At 42.6% G+C, this 17,458-nt stretch overlaps 1 protein-coding gene across 1 annotated transcript in view; it reads left to right on the top strand.

Annotated features, from left to right (window-relative positions):
* The first annotated feature begins 942 nt into the window (after positions 1-942).
* The window catches only part of itga5 (integrin, alpha 5 (fibronectin receptor, alpha polypeptide)), a 35,388-nt gene continuing 18,872 nt past the window's right edge, over positions 943-17,458 (top strand). The window contains exons 1-4 of the mRNA XM_026153140.1: positions 943-1,416; positions 12,005-12,135; positions 16,554-16,654; positions 17,213-17,336. Coding sequence (XP_026008925.1) covers positions 1,208-1,416; positions 12,005-12,135; positions 16,554-16,654; positions 17,213-17,336 — 565 coding nt within the window. The 5' untranslated portion in view covers positions 943-1,207. The remainder of the gene's footprint in view (positions 1,417-12,004; positions 12,136-16,553; positions 16,655-17,212; positions 17,337-17,458) is intronic.

Genomic DNA, 17,458 nt, shown 5'->3' with positions numbered 1-17,458 from the left:
TTTGGCTCAAAATGAACCAGCACTCTCATCTTAGGGACTTAAAAACAGAGTAAGAGAATGAGACCTCTCTGGGATTAAGGCTTTGAACCATCGAGCACCCCCGACAGCTGTGAACTGCCCCCCCCGACCCTCTGGATTACTCCCATCAGTTTCTGCTCTGTGTGTCAGAGCACTTAGAAGAGTTATAAATATGAGCAGCACTTGACAGAGAGTTCATGTTGCTACTGCCACACAGCCAAATTTGGCCCCTGTGTTCAATCCCTGAGGCCTCAGATGAATCAGCTAAACCAACAGTCACTAATTCCAGTCGGCCTGGATTGGTTTATTAAAGGTCTCATTGCAGTGAGTAGATGCTTTTCCACAGCCTAACCACTTTCCTTGCTCCTCTCTCGTGTGACTCAGACAGAAATACATAATCTTCCTACACCCCCCCTTAAGCTCCCCAGAAGACATCATATGCCCAAATCAGATCCACACTGTAATTAGATAGAAATACATATGGATCACACATTGAGATCCAAGAGTGGCTGATGGACGTATAATTAGTACAGATTTATGCAAATAGGTCATAAGGGAAGGGGAAAAGGCACATGGGAGTCTTGCATTTGGAAAGCGAAGCAGTTATATTTATAGTTTTAAAAAAAAGCGTGAAGTGACGTTTCACTGACCTTTCAATCACCTAGCAGCCTACCTTCTCTGCCAACAAATTTGGTCTCAAAGGGTCACGATAAGTGTGAGATAAAATCAGAAAGAGGCTTTAAGGTCCATTGTTAACAGTCTTAGTGTGAGTGATAAAAGCATTTCTATCACATTAGTAAACATATGGGTTAGTGGATTAGAAGATCCCTCTTCGAAGTTTTTTTTTTCTTCTCCCCTCTCTCTCTTCGTTTTTTTAGGGAATCACAAACTCCTCCTCTTCTAAACTCTGTTACGGGTCTGGGAACTCCCTGCTGTATGTATCCTGATTAGGTGAGCAGAGGAGGCGTGGGTCTGAAGAGGGGCAGAGAGAGAGAAGCCGCAAGAAGAGCGGGGACGCCGAGAGGAGCTGACGGAGCATTAATGAGATATTGGCCGCTTAGAGTTACAGGGATGCAACTGTAGTTTTACTCCCCACTGTTTACAGGCTTCATCTACGGACTAGAAAACAAAACATTTGGCCAATTTCGCCATTCAAAACTAACTTTAGTGGATTAATTTATTGTCAAAAATGGGCTTGGTGAGATTTCTCACAAAGACGCCGGGGATAGTAGCCTTTCTCGCACGCTCATTCCTTTGTATTATCGGGCTATTACTGACTTTTTCTAAGCCTGCCTGCAAGGCTTTCAACTTGGATGTGGAGAACCCAGCTGTTTACAGCGGACCCAATGGGAGCTACTTCGGATATGCAGTTGACTTTTATTTGTCTGATTCTGGCAGGTAAGTGTGCTTAATATAGAAAACAGAAAATGTAACTGCAGAACGTTATGTAGTAAAAAAAATAAAATAAAAAATATAAATAACATAGTTTCCGTATAAGGTCTGAAACATTTGAGGTTTATCTGGGCAATTCAAGTTTCCCAGTTGTACGCAAATATTGCGCACAGATTGCAGTGTTCATTGAAGTATTTCGGAACTTCTGGCCAAACTTCAGCCATCTACAGCTCACCCGTTAAAGTCAGAAGTTTCCAATAGGAAACACATTTCATTTGTGGGATGTTGTTTTGGCTCGGAAAATCGGGGTTTTGTGTGTATACTGTGCTTCCTGGACGCATGCCTTGCGCACAGAGCGCACACGGTCAGTCTGCCTACAACTTACTGCAATTGAATTTATCCAGAAAATTTGATTTTTTGTTGTAAGTGTTTTCTGAAATAAAGCCCACATAACTCCAATATAAAAGACTGAAAGCTTCAGTCTTTTATATTGAGATGAAGATCAAAGATCGGAACATTCGGAAATCTTCCTCAAAGCTTAATCTCATTGTCCCACCAAATTACAAAATTAAGATGACCTTTTAATCCGCCCTTGCCTCGAAACCCCAGAACATGCTACCTCACTGCAACCTTTAGCGATCAAATCTCGGTATTAAATGCTGTGGCTGATTTTGATGCTTCCTGGTTCATCTGAGATGTGATCCCAGTGACTCTTAGCATGCAGTGACCGTCTCAGTATTCTTCCCGAGGGGTTTTTGGCATCAGTCACTTTTGGAAGTAAAACTTTGGCAGGCATGGCTGTTACCAGGACTTATACTCCAGTATTCTGTGGGGAATATAAATAAGGGGTGGGGTGGGGGATGCTCTGTCCCAGGATCATATAGTCTTTCTACCAGCTGGAATGCAGGAAAAGATAAGACATAGATTACATTAGTTCCTGACAGTTCTGCATTTGTGTTTGTTTTTTGTGTTGCTGACCATTCACTATATTTTGGTGAGTCCACTCAAACCTGTAATTGCAGTAATCATTAACAAAAGGTTATACAGCTGGAGTCAGGACTTCACTCCAATGTAATCACACTCTCTGGCTGACGATGTGTCTGCTGAACAGTTTCTCAGACCACTGTTCAAGCAGCCAGCATGCAGCGATTTGAGAACGGGCTTTGTGCCGAGTGGGCTGCGAGCATCAGCTTTAGTTTCCCTGTTTCTCCTCCCCACTTCCCTGGACGGCAGACTCTCAGACATGAACAGATTTCCTCCTCTTCTATGGCCCTGACTGTCTCTTTAAACTCCTTCTGCTATTGGTTTTTATTTCCCTGCCTGGGAAGCAGGGGTTTTAGGAGAGCTGTATGATTTAGAATGTGAAGCTTGCATGCACAGAACCCTCTCCCCCTCTCCGGCTTTCCCCTCCTTATTTCCTCCTATGCTGATGTCATTCTGCAGGCTTTTTAATTCACCCATCGCCTAAACCTTCCCCCACTGTCTAGCCTTTCTCCCCATCATAACTCCTAGTCCCATTAAGTATCAGACACTGTAGACGTCATCTTACCGATGACTTAATCTGAACTTTTTTACAGTTGAGTCGCTCTGCTCTTGGAAGCGGACGTGAGACAATGGTTTATATGTCCAGGACAAGGATATTGCTTAAATGTAGTTTCCTAAAACACACTGCCCTGTAATTTTCCTCCTGGTGATCTGTGTTCAAAAGGCAGACATCAAATAAAACGAAAGTCTGAGAGAGCACATTTAAAACCATTACTCATCGCTTTATCTGCAAACCACATTCATCTGCCACATTTCATCCACACTTTCTTAGAAGTGTACACATCAAACATTATCAGCAGTGACATGAAATGAGTTCCTATTATCTCTTGTTTTGCCATCACATCATCATCGTCCACAATTTTTGGAGCCATAAGATGTGGGGGAGTATCTGGAACCACTGTGAGGTCAGTTGAGGGTTGCACAAAGAGATTCTTCTTGTCAGGATGAACTGCTGTGAGCCTGGCTCCAACCTTTAGGTAAAATTATTGCTGCTTTTCATCCATGCAGATTGCAGATGTGGATTCAGAGACTGAGACTTTCTCCTATCAATAAAGCTGCTGTCAAGTCAACAAAGAAGTGGGCTGCTTTCACCCAGTTTGATGATCCTTGACAGCTAGTTTATATATGTGGGTCTGCCATGCCCTTTGGCATGACATAATAAAGTTAAATTTAGACATTTGTGGATGGCCCCCCATGGAAGGACGCCTGAGGATAGAACTATGTGTGACAGCTCTTGTCAGAACAGGGCAGGAAGAGCAAGAGGATATATGGTTCCCTGTTGTGTGAGCATGTTTCTCCATGTTGAGTGAAGATGGACATTTCACAGGCTTGCTGTTTTCTGTGTACATCAGTCCCCTTGTGTACCCTCCTCTACATGGACTTTGGAGGGCCTACTCTTTCCTCAACCACTTAATCACAACCACTAACTGACTGCTCTTTCACTTTCTCTGGTGCCTGGCATGGATAAGGGAGTGGATCATACCGAGATAGAAAAGGTTAAAGATCAGGAGCTGTAAACAATAACATACCTTGCCTGGAGTGTATGAGCAGAAGAGACAGGTTGATGTGTTTCAGTGATGTGTTTGGTGATATGGATTAGCTTAGCCCTGTGTCTGTCCTGGTTTGGCCGTGACAAACACATGGCAAGGTCAGCCAGTCCATGTTGGTAACTCTCCTACAGTTTAATCTCTCAAACAGTGTTAGAGTTAAACTAATATTGACACTGGACTGGCTGCTAATGCAGCAGTGTTTTTTCTGTGCCTATGCAGGGGTCGCTCTCCATATATGATCAGTCTTATTTCTGTTATTGTTTTCATTGGTGTCCTGTTCTATAGACCTGGTTCTAAATCAAACCAGTAAGTGTTTGAGCTGCAGCACAGCACAGCTTGTATATTTGGGTTGCCAAGCTTTTCTTCATCCAGGTTCTCGTTGTTACGTGCAGACAAAGGGGCCCTTTGTCTAATGGCAGAATTTGTTTACCATTTTCCACTGGAGGAGCTTTCACTGTGACTCATTTCTTTTTTTTTTAATTTATTAGCCTTAAAAAGCAGCTTTAATCTTCTGTTGTCAAATGTTGTTTTCACCTACTGGCCAGTAGGTGGGAAATATTCATGCAGGTTTTTGTGAAGTCAGGCGGGAATAGTTAGCGAGGTTACACTGTAGTCTCTTTCTAAGTTTTGCTGTTTTTCTTTTAGTTAAAGATACTTTTTTATACTGAGTCTCTGTGTGTTGCAGTGGAAACAGATGTCAACGTGGATGGTGATGATGGCTTTAAAGGGCCACTGGACCCCACTGTAATGTCTATTCTATTAGCAATGTCCCGAGGATGTCAGGTTTACTTTGGTTCTGGAATGGTCAGGGCTGGCCGGACTGATACTTCAGATTTAATGTCTCACTGCCAGCAAGCCTGGTTTGTTTTACCTTGAATCATGAAATGACTCACTTCTATAGTAATCTGATATGGGCTGTCCTTTATATGGCAATAAGCACATGACGCCATTGTCCTCTTGTGAAATTCAAATTGGAATCAGTTTTATTATTTAGGAATATTTAAGTAACATTTAGCCTTTCTTGCCTATGAATGTGAGCTTCTGTATATGCATGTGTGGGTGCAGCAGGGGTCAGAGGGGTGGAGAGGCAAAGTGCTCCAACAGCTGCAATCCCCCATGTTTAATACAACAGCTTCTCTATTCTGAGGTGAGAGCATTAGACCCCCTGATGTGGCCATTGTGGAGAGGTGTGAACCAGCAGCAGTAAAATCCCTGCAGAGGACTGTGAAAGAGGAAGAGACTGTGATCGTGGTTGGGGATGGGCAACAGTTTGGTATGAACAAATGCAAAGATGAAAATCTGAGTCATTTTGGATGTTTTTCTTAGTAGCTGGGTGTTTTAAATGTCTTGCTTGCCACTTGTGAAACAACTTGACACATCGACGGTTTTAACAAAACAGCTGATGCTTTCCCCACATTCACTCTAGTGAGTTCAAACTGATTGCTGCTTGTTGAAAAGTTGGAAGGAAAGGCAATGATCGCTGAATGAACTTGTTGTCAAGTTGCTGATCCGCGTAACAGCTCCTGGTTGAGAGCTGTGAAGAGAGTCAGCTGCTGAATAGCATAAAGTATTGAAGCCTTAGCTGTTATTTCTGGTTGTGACATCTGCTTGGATGCGCACACATTTTGCCTGTGTGACAATAAACAACATTATTTGGCTACCTTAGCTAGCAGTGCCTCAATTTCCAGGCCACCTGTTGCCCGGCTATATTATCCTTCTGAGGATACAGAGGAAATGGTTTTGCTGTGATATGGGATCAGATCCTTGAGAGACTGGGCTGTTTATCTTATCATCACTGGTGGGTGCTTTTTCAGATCTTAATGACTTCTTTTCAAGTCAGTGCTGGGATCTGGAAATGTCTGTAAATTGTTAAAAAAAAAAGGACATAACTTGCTCTAGGCTTTTAGAGCTACATATAGATCTGTTCCCCGTCCTGCAACTTACAGTAACATCTGACTGTTAAGAAAAAGGTGGCCTCTGCTCAGCGTAGTAGACTCACTGTAGTCAGCACGCGCCAACCAAACACTGCTACTCTCATCATATTCAGGCTCCTGGACAGCAGGACTGACAACATGTGTGTATGTGGTGTGTGTGTGACTAGACGAGCGTCCATATGGCAGCTGTAAGGACTCAAACAGCTTCTGTCTGGCCTTGACTTTGAGAGTACTATCCTATTTGTATGGGTCCATGTGATCTGCAATAAATCATCAGACACTACTGCCTCTCATTTCTGTCATTCAGCTGATCTCACTTCTCAAGTGTCAGTCACGCTACAGTTGGAAATCATTCAGCTTTTCTTATACGTGTTCCACATTTGAACTTGATTTCGAAATTTTGTCTCTGCTCCCGCTGATCCAGGTTTCATTCAAACTGTTCATGAGAGGGACGTTTAAATCTCTTTTTTTCACTGAAGGAATGAGAGCAGCGAAGGTCATGAGCTGTCTCTGGCTTAGATCAGATCACTGCATACGAGATCCTTTTTCTGATATGGAACCACTCCAGTGTTTAACCATATCCTAATAGGTTAGTGCAAACTCTGGGGCACATGTGTTTTACTTAGGTGTTGCTAAGGTTCAAGGGACGCTGGTTCTTTTCTCCGGCCCTCTTTGTGCACAAGAACCGTAGCATTTGTTGAGCCGTGTTTATGACTGCAGATGGTGACTGCAGCCGGCACTGGAGGCTTAAAATGTGATTGTAATTTTTCCCTTTTCGAGCTTAAATCCTTTTTTTTTTTTTTTTTTTTTTTTTAATAGTGTTCAAGTGACATCAGCCTTGCAGCTGGGTGGAAGACAATTAAATGTGGAATGGGGGGAAAAAATGCTGTGCTGAACAGGAGGGGGGTAACAGAGGCATTTGACTGCTGACAACTTCCCTCTGTAACCTCATCATAAAGCGTATTAGTTACGGCTACGCACTGTTGTGTCACATCAGCAAGTTCCAGCACTCTGTATCACCCTTAATTTCTCAACCCCACATAAAATAGTGGTTGCAGTCTGGCAATTATGGCGTGGTGAAATGTTTTTTTGTCGAATGTCCCCTGATTTCTGACCTTCTAATGAGACAAACCCAGTACTTGGTTACAGTGAAGCTGTTGTTTACACATTCCTTACTTGCAGCCTAAATCGTTTAAACTAGTTTAATTAATGCTTAATTGTCAGCTGGGTGGTGCGCATCATTAGTGGCTGCTGTAAGGCAGTTGGTGGGACATGAAGAAGCCGCTAATGCTTTTCATCTGCCCTGACTTTCCCATTAAAACATTGCTCAAATCTCTTTGTGTGCTGTGAAATTGGCTTGCCATTTGTTCATAGCAGCATGACCAAATGAGCAGACCGATCGGTTTGAGATGATCACATTTGACCTTTTTATTGCCTGTCAGATGGATACTGTACTGCTGTTTTCACGGCACTACAGGAATTATTTGCCTAGTCTCCACTTTAGCCATTGAAGCATTAATACAGCCCATCTCAGGAGTATCTCTGTCCTGAACAGCTGAGAAATCTTGTGCCTGCCTCTAATTACGTGTCTTTTCTATGGGCAGAAATCTGTGCCATCAGAAACTGAATTTGAATAAGTTAAATTTGAATTTGAATTGCTCAGATTGAATCGGAATTGTAACTTGAATAAATGCTTTTGAAAACTGAATTTGAATTAGTCTAATTTGAAATTGAATTTATGGTTTGAAAATGATCATCACTAAATTGAAATTGAATTTTATATTTTGAAAATGAATTGATTTGCTTTGAAACGGCATTTTATCCTTTAAAAATTCAGCTCTCGAATACTTTCAGTTTCACTTCTCACCATTCAGTTTCAGTTCTACAATTCAATTTCAGTTCCAAAATTCAGTTTTTTGGAACTTCCATCCGGTTCCGGTTCAAGCGCAGATTAATAGAACTACGTTTTACTAGCGGACCGAAAGTGTTACTGACGGGAATCTACAGCGTCTTGAGCTGAATTAAGACTTCAGAAGTCATTCGTCATGTCGAATGACCAGCGGATAAACTCTCAGGTTGGTGATAAATGTATTACATGTATAAGAACAAGCGTCATGTTAACAAATGATAGCCGTACGGTAACTTTTATGCTTATTGTAGCTGCTAGCTAAAAACGCTAATTTAGCATAGTTTGCCCTGAATTCAGCTTTGACAACAAATATGATCGACTGTTTCTAGTAGAATTCCAAAGTTGTCATCTTGGACCCTCTCAGAGTACCCCCTCTGTATGCTTGCAGAGACCCCTACAGTAGGGAAACATGCAAAACGGTGTCCAAACCTTTGTATTTTAGCTTTATTTATGTCTTACACAGCATCCCAACTCTTTAGCTAACTTAATAACTTTAGCTAAAGTGAATAGTTAGTCTAATTCATTAGTGCAGCATTACTGGATCACCTAGAGAGCACTTTGCAAAATAACACATTCTTATAATTTCACCCTCAGATGAGCCAAGCTACGACTGCCAGGGAAGGTGATGTAGGTACAGAGCATATGAGAGTGGTTAAGTTTGTCTCTTGTCTAGATGAAGGCACAAGAGGGATGGATGGCAAGGCGTAGAGATTCAGTATCTTCAGTCTTCAGTGGACACTCCATTTCTGGCACAAAACACCTGTAAAAGATGGTCGATTTAGGAGGTGACCCGACAACTTCAGCCTGTCAAACATAGTAATGGAGCAGTATGTTTAAAAAAAAAAAAAAAAAAAAAATCTAATTAAGTAGAATTATTATGGTAGTTAAACACAGTGATAGTTGTATATCATATTATATCACTTCAAACAGAGGTGATCCAGTAATGCTGCACTAATGAATTGGACTAACTATTCACTTTAGCTAAAGTTATTAAGTTAGCTAAAGAGTTGGGATGCTGTGTAAGACATAAATAAAGCTAAAATACAAAGGTTTGGACACCGTTTTGCATGTTTCCCTACTGTAGGGGTCTCTGCAAGCATACAGAGGGGGTACTCTGAGAGGGTCCAAGATGACAACTTTGGAATTCTACTAGAAACAGTCGATCATATTTGTTGTCAAAGCTGAATTCAGGGCAAACTATGCTAAATTAGCGTTTTTAGCTAGCAGCTACAATAAGCATAAAAGTTACCGTACGGCTATCATTTGTTAACATGACGCTTGTTCTTATACATGTAATACATTTATCACCAACCTGAGAGTTTATCCGCTGGTCATTCGACATGACGAATGACTTCTGAAGTCTTAATTCAGCTCAAGACGCTGTAGATTCCCGTCAGTAACACTTTCGGTCCGCTAGTAAAACGTAGTTCTATTAATCTGCGCTTGAACCGGAACCGGATGGAAGTTCCAAAAAACTGAATTTTGGAACTGAAATTGAATTGTAGAACTGAAACTGAATGGTGAGAAGTGAAACTGAAATTATCCGAGATGCTGAATTTTTAAAGGATAAAATGCCGTTTCAAAGCAAATCAATTCATTTTCAAAATATAAAATTCAATTTCAATTTAGTGATGATCATTTTCAAACCATAAATTCAATTTCAAATTAGACTAATTCAAATTCAATTTTCAAAAGCATTTATTCAAGTTACAATTCAGATTCAATCTGAGCAATTCAAATTCAAATTTAACTTATTCAAATTCAGTTTCTGATGGCACAGATTTCTGCCCATACTTTTCATGCCCCTACTTTTACCAAGGAATTTGATGAGTCGCACTCAGCAGACTGATGTTTGAGCCTCATTAAATGCTAATTATGCAAAAGCTCTTTCTTTTGAGCATGCAGCTATAAGATAAGGGTGGGGAAATGCCAACGAGAAGTTGACAGATCATCCAAAGATAAAGACCCATTAAATACTAATTCTTCCTGCTTTACAGTGCAGAACTTTGTGTGTGTGCGTCTTTGCACATCTGCATGTATCAGTGTAAAGTAGTCAAAAAAACTGCCTTCAACTGCCAGCTTGCTGATTAAAGCATGATGTGCTTGTTTGGTTATTTCCTGATTTTTTTTTTTTCCTCCTCTCTTTGAAAAGCTGCCATGGCCAACTGTGGCTGGACTCTGTTCAGATCTGATTCAACAAAAGATGCTGGAGCTTTGTTTCCTCTGCCTTGTTATTGTGTACATGTTCCTCCAGCTGTGTCATTTATTGCATGCATGTGCTTGCAGATTAATTCTTAAATTATTTTGCCAAAAAATCATTTGCTCATCCTGGTTGTCCGAGAGCATTTGGCTGAAACAAAGGAAACTGTGCTCAATGAACTTTTCTCGCATAGGTTTGGAGGACTTGTAAGAGGCACACATGAAGTGTGTGGTCTGCTGGTGAGAAACTTCTGCTACTTCTAAACTCAGATCTGAATTTAAAGATAGCAAAAGCAAGCTCTCTATCTGTCTTATTGTGAGAATTCATAACTAGGAAATCCTGCTGTGATTTACAATACCGAACATGCAGGTCTTTGCTGCTTTACTGGGATATCCCTGAGTCTGCATATACAATCAAAAATAAAAGGGTGGGGGGACACAGGTTCTTCCTCTCCAAATTGAATTGGTTTGCTTCTTTGTTCCTCTTCCAACGGGAGTTTCTGCTCTGGATTTGGAACTGGCATTGCACATTCTTATGAGGTACAGGCTACAGTAACAGTGTGACCGTGACCTTCTCTTTGTTCTCCCACATATGTGTTTTCATAACCATAGATGCTGAGAGGATTTCAAAGCTTTGTGCTGACCATCAGTAGACCCTGCCCCACCGCTGTTAGAGGTTTTTTCTCTGTGGTTTTCTGCATCTTAGCATCTACAGTCATGTTCCAGGAGGATTAATTACAGTGGATTACACCATCCTTGGAATATTCCACCGTTTAACTGCTGTTTGACTCATACTGATTCTCCTGTCTTTTTCTGGACCCTACTGAGTAGTTACCCTTCGGGCCATGATACTAAGTTTAGCCCCAATGTAAACCTTCATGCACTATTGGTAGATCTAGGGCAGGAAAGGGTGTATTCTTCCTGTTTTTAAGCTCCCTGGACACTGTCTGGTCTCATTGGTCCCATACCTCCTCTACCCACATCAATCCCAAATACGTCTGTGATGCTTGTCAGGTCAAGTGGCTCAGGAATGAGGTAATGGCTAAACCCTTAGGCACATTATCTAGCCCCCCCCCCAAATCTTGCCTAAGGCTTGATTGTCTCAATTTACATAGCACCCCCTTACTGCTTTTATTCTTTTATTTCTGTTTGGAACTCACCTATAACCTCACTATTCTTTCCGTGTCTACTGGTTGTGCCTCTTCACGGGTGACTTGCCTTTCTGTAGTTGTACAGTGTAGCTCCAAGGACACTGATGTTTAGTATCACAGCTGTAGAAACAAGAGAGTGACTCTACTTAGCCTGTCTGCTTTTTTGTTTTCCTTGTGAATCTGGCCCACAGGGGAGCGTGTGTGACCATGCAATTGTTTCCCCTTGTATGTGTCTTACTGTAAACAAAGGGAGTGAATGTGCCTGTCAACATTGCTGCAGCTTGCAGTGGTTGTAGGGGATTATGTAAAACAGTGCTGCAACCTGTTAGGATGTTTAAAAAAACGTGCGCCGGATCATGCTTAAAGCTGTTCAGGTGGGAGGTCTGGAATGCAGTTTTTAATTGAAGTCAGGCTGGAGATGTTTTCACACATGAACTCCCAAAAATGTTGGAAAAAATTAGGTTGGGACAGTGTCCGAAAGTTTTCCTTTCTCACATGTAGCTCACAGCAGGAGATGGCTGGCATTTAGCTGTGTTGGAAATATTCTCTTTACTTTAGGTTTGACACCTTAACCTAAAGCAAAGTACCCATGCTGTTCTCATATCGGTGCAACTTCAAATAACAGAAACATTGTATCTGTGTGGTACATTTGCACTCTCACATGCACCTCTGATTGATTAAAAAAGGGTGTAGCATATGTGTGAAATGACTTTTGAGCTACAAACCGTGGTTTGATTAAAAAAAATGTACGTTTAAAAATGCTTGGTTATCTGTTAGTCACCCACCCTGTCTGTCTTTTCTTTGCAGTGCAAGTGTGCTGGTTGGAGCCCCCAAGGCTAGAACAAAGCAGTTCAACGTTACAGAGGGAGGGTCTGTATTCTACTGTCCATGGAGCTCCAGCCAAACCGACTGCCACGCCATCAAATTTGACCTTGAAGGTAAGTCTTATGACTGATATTTACACTCTGGGCTTCATTAGCGCCAAAGAAGTTTTATGCTCTTTTCTAGCTTTGCAATTCAAAAGAAATCCTTCTCCACGGGGCCTTGATGCTGCAAATCAGTTCATCCACTCTCTGAAACTGTCACGGTCTGGCTGGCAGACCGTGGGGATGTGAGAAATGAGGACCCAAAATGCAGGACTTGGCGCTGAAGGCAGTGCGTTTATTTACAGTGGTGACAATCCAAACAACAATAAACTCCCCGTGCGATCCCAACTCCCGTTCCGTGTCTTCTCCTTTATCCCGTGCTCCGTGCTCTGTCTCCGTTCCCTGTGTACTGTCCGTGTGCTGCCTCCTGGTCGCCACAATTCCTCCTGAGGAAACACGCATACAAAAGGCAGTCGTGAGTACAAAACCTAACGGCAGACTTGCACTAACCTTGCACGATAAACTAAGACTGATGGGAAGTCACTCAACGATCCAGCGTCGAGGAGCTCTCAGCCACACTGTTTTGAAGCTCCTCTGACGAGGCTTGATCGGCGCCAGGTGTGTGTGGATTCCTGGGTGGGACCGGTCAGCTGGCAGGGCCACACCCACCAGGCCTAGAAGTGCCTGCCACGACCGCACCCTCACACACCCATAAACACCTGACAGTACACCAACACGGAAAACAGGACAGCAGACACAACCATAATAACAATAACCACAATAATAATGATAATAACTACAATAGTAGTCCAGACTGCTCACGGACCCCGAATCCCTGGAACTGGGTCCGTGACAGAAACAAACAATTTTTTTCTGCCTTCTCCCTCCCTTTATGTCAAATTTCTTCTGTTCAACCATGAGGTTTGATCAGAAGATGTGCTGTGTTTTCAGGCTCAAAGCTGGAGCTGTTTCTCACTGACATAATGCAGAGTTAGAAATGAAAGAAAAAAAGGAGCTTTTTACTTCATAGAAGGTTATTTGCACAATCCTGCCTGTTATCTGTGCAATGCAACTACACTCTCTTTTTCCTTTAACCTGTTTGTTGGGACATATTGTTTGCTCTTAAACTATTCAGTATTGTTGTTTCTCTGCCCATTTATTTGGAGGCAATCGGAGCATTTTCTTTCTGGAAAAGGAATCATTGTTTTACTCCATTGAGTGGTTGTTGGCTACATTAGTTCCTGGACTTTGGGTGTTCCTTTTTTCCTGTTTGTCTTCTCTTCAGGGATAAAAAGATAATGAGGTGTCAAAGAGTTCTTGAAGGGTACTACTTCCTTCCTCCAGATCATGTTCATGTTGCCTGGCCTCGGGAGGTATACGGAGATAAGCAACCAATAAACAAATAGGTCGGACAAAGAAATATCCTGTTTGTATGACAGGTGAGGTAGACACTACTAGTCTTGACAAAGAGGCTCCAGTTGAGTCAAAATCAAGTAAAGTGGTTTAGAAGAACACGAGGAAGCGTGTGAGGTTGTCTTAAGAGTGGATTCATGTTTCAGTATGTTGACAGAGTGCCCACAAGCCCTGTTTTGCACAATGGATCCACGGCGAAGTGAAGAATGAGCAGGTCAAATTATAAATGATGTAGCAAAGACATACTCCTATACAAACACACAAACAGTATGACTCATACATGTAGGAGGATCCCATCACTTCTGGCTTCTTTCCTGGGAAATCCAACTTAAATTTATTCTCCCTAATTGACAAAGTGGAGAAATATTCCACTGCATGTTTCACAAGCCCCTTTCCCCCCTATTGGACGCCACTGCTTGGTACCCTTTGCTCCACTATTTTAGCACTGCTTTTCTTGCAACATAAAATGCGTCGTGCAGCCATGGATGCTGGCTAAAGGCCACGCGGAGTGATATCATGCACATTCAATGAGCCCTCACGGTCAAGGTTAGTCTCCTGGGCTGCCAGAGTCCTTCATATTTAGAAAATGCTTTGAAAGAGCAGATTAGAGTGCCAGTGCCAGCTCTCACATCTGGATCAGAGTAAAACTGCAGTGCTGTGGAGGAACGCTTAGTCCATGAACATCTGCATGCAAATATGGCTATGACAAGCAGCTGTTACATGAATGACATTTACTGCTGCAATTCATTTACTGCAGCTTTTCCTGTATTTTCTTTGCCAATCATGATAGTAAAGACTAGTGCAATAAAAAAAGACATTTAGTGATTTTTTTTTTCTTTTCCCGCAATTTATTCAGTATGAATAATAAAGAAAATGGCTCTAGAGTGTCTTGTATATTCTTGAAACAAAGTGGTGTCAGAGGTCGCCTGTTTCTTGGTGTTTTTGAGCTCTGACCCAGAGGCCACAGAACCTCTTAATTAGCCTAACTAATTGGGTCAAAGTGGCCAGAGACTCCCATCCTGTTTGAGAGGACACATACAGGATGGGAGGCAGGGAACGAGAGAAAAGAGGAAAGGCCAAGAAACCAGAGACCAGCTCTCTTCTGTCCCCCTCTCGTCTCCTGCTGTCAGTACTCCCACAGGGGCAGCTGATGTGATGAGTGAATTTGGCCATTTGTCTTCTACCTCACTGACACACAGCAAAACACTTACACACTTAAAACGAGAGGGTCTGACCACACTAATGGCTCTCCACTCACCCACAGTTCAAAGTAGACAGTGAGTCTGTATGCACTCCAGACCTTCACTGCCCCTCTGCTCCCTGGAGAGACTGGCACCACATCACATCAGCACACCGTGCTATCAAGCCTCCCAGGGGGACTTTGGTCGGATCACATCTTGTTGTGGGTCCTTCTCTGGATTTCCCTTTATCTCCCCTGTGAATCTCCTCTATTTTCATCTTAAAGGAATTCCACATGATTACAGCTGGCTGCCTTCCGTCGCCTCACAGACAACAAAAAGAGCTTTTCATCATTCATTATAGTGACACAGAGCCATGGCTACCACATAAAGACTTTGCTAACCTTGTTTGGGTCCTTACTATGAGGTGCTTCCTTTCTGTCACCCTGCAAGATAACCTGAGCATAGTTAGACAGTATGAATTACAAGACCACCTTTTTGAATGCTACTCTTGGTTATCTTGGGAAGTTAACGCAAACCAACACAGATGTTGGTCAGTCTTAAACTTCACCTGGCCGATTAGCATTTGCCTTGACCAAACAAACCCTTCTGTTATGAAAATGTTAAAAAAAAAAAAACATACCATGCAGCTAAGGCAGATTAGTTAAAGCAACAAGGAGCTGTTTGAAGTACTGGTTGGGGTTTTGCCCATGCAGCAAAAGCACTTCTTATCACTCTTTTGAACACTTGAATCATAGCAGCCTGCTGCTCGCCCATGATGAATACTGTTAGCACGAAAGCCCCAGAGATGGAGATTAAACAGAAATATATTTGGGTTATTATAAAACTATATTCTCTCTGCTTACTGCTTGGGTGATGGGAGGCATCACTCCCTGGAAACAGATGGGAGAAGGGGCTGTGCAGTTGAGGAGCCTTGTGGTGAGATAGTGAAAGAAAAATGAATAGGAAAATAGTGATAATGTTGAAACTGACAACAGAGAAGGGGAGAGTGAAGTGGGTGCCTAAATAGAGATGAGTGAGGAGCTGCTGTGAGGAAGTGAGGCCAGAGTGTGTTTTCCTTGGACCCCAGCCCCTTTGCTGTTTCCACAAAGACATGGTGCAGGCCTTCATCCTCAGCTCCAGGCTGCCTAGTTGGCTTGAAAGAAAGACTAGAGGAAGACAGGCATGGACAGAGTGAATATAATACACAATTCCTTCCTCACATCCACATGGGTCTTGATCTTTCCCGGTATCTCCCAGTTCTGTCTGACAGACACTAGCTCTGTTCTTTAGAAAGACACCTGTGGTTGCAGAAGTCTGAGTGAATGGGGATTATGAGTGAAGGACTCGTGGAATGGCTGATCTTATACGCACTTCCCCTTACAGATGTCAGCTCCTACACTCATATGAGCGGTATGTGTCTTCCTTGCATAATCAATTAGTTCAGATTTCGTTCTTTATTGCAGCACAGATGTAGCATCTGTTTTCCAATAAAGTTGTGTTTAAACTGGACTCCCCAGACCATCTGTCGCATCACCTGCTGCTGTCAGAGCACTAAAGTGGGAGATCAGTGATACTGTCCAGGTGGTCAAACAGGGCAAAGGGTCAGCAGGGTTAAGCCACACCAGTCCAGTCCAAACCTGGCAAAAGCTAACACAACTACTATCTGTAGAACACTGGCCTAGTAGGAAATAACATTCTTTTCAAGTCTAACCATCTCTGTATGAAGAAAGTGTAACATAATGCATGTTGTCTGCCAGTTTTTACAGATGTTTCCAAGAATCTGGAAGGGAGGGGCAGGCAGCGTTATGATGCTTGAGGTCCAGCTGAAGGAATGCATGTGTTATCATGCTGCTATAACTCAAATTCTTTTCTCTCTCTCTTCCTTTATTTCCCCAGGGGATCGCAATGTCTTGCTCAATGACACAAATTACCAAGCTGATTTCAAATCCCACCAATGGTTTGGTGCCACTGTCCGGTCTCATGGTGACACAATTCTGGTAAGGTAGCCTTCAAAGAGATGCATTTAAAATGATAGAATCTTCCTTAAGGGATGAAAACCTCAGCTGTTGCTTTCTGCTGTTAAGATCAGGAATTTCAGACTAGCCTGATATACGACTGTGAGAAACTTTTTACTTGAGTGATGACTCACTCTCTTGGCTGGGTGATTGCACATATCCTGTGTTAGTTAGAAGTTAGGAGAAGTGGCTAGATTATTGCCCATTAAGTTGTTGTCATTCAGGTCCACTTTTCACCCCTAGTCTCAACTCACTGTACTCACAGCCACACACATACACCATGTGACATCAAAGTTTAGCTGCCTGTTGTTTGGTCTGATTGTACGGCTTGTGACCTGGGTTGAGTTACATGGTTACCCCCACACAAGACACTCCACTGACCTCAGCTTGAGACCCATTCTGAGTTCAACGGGGGGGGGGGGGGGGGGGGGGGGTTCACAACTGGAAAAACATCTCCCACCTAATGGCTCACCCTGTTCATCAACACACTGTTAATCCTCCACTTTTCTTACTTGTCATTCCCACTCCTGTGAACTGCAGGCTTGTGCCCCACTTTACTCATGGAGAACTAAGGAGGATATTCCCCATTCTGATGCTACAGGAAGCTGCTACCTCTCTGTCGAAAACTTCACCAACTTTGTGGAGTATGCTCCTTGTCGTACAGGTAATCATCACCTCTCTTCAAATCTTATCGGCATGGATGCTTTAATATATCAGGATAACACCAATGGTTGTTTCCTGGATGGTTTCTGGATATCATTTGATGATGCTTCACTTATTCTGACA

The sequence above is a fragment of the Astatotilapia calliptera genome, chromosome 20 (genome assembly GCF_900246225.1).
Source record: "Astatotilapia calliptera chromosome 20, fAstCal1.2, whole genome shotgun sequence".
NCBI classification, from domain to species: Eukaryota; Metazoa; Chordata; class Actinopteri; order Cichliformes; family Cichlidae; genus Astatotilapia; species Astatotilapia calliptera.
The sequence above is the reverse complement of the archived record's forward strand: the minus strand, read 5'-3'. Positions and strand labels throughout refer to the sequence as shown.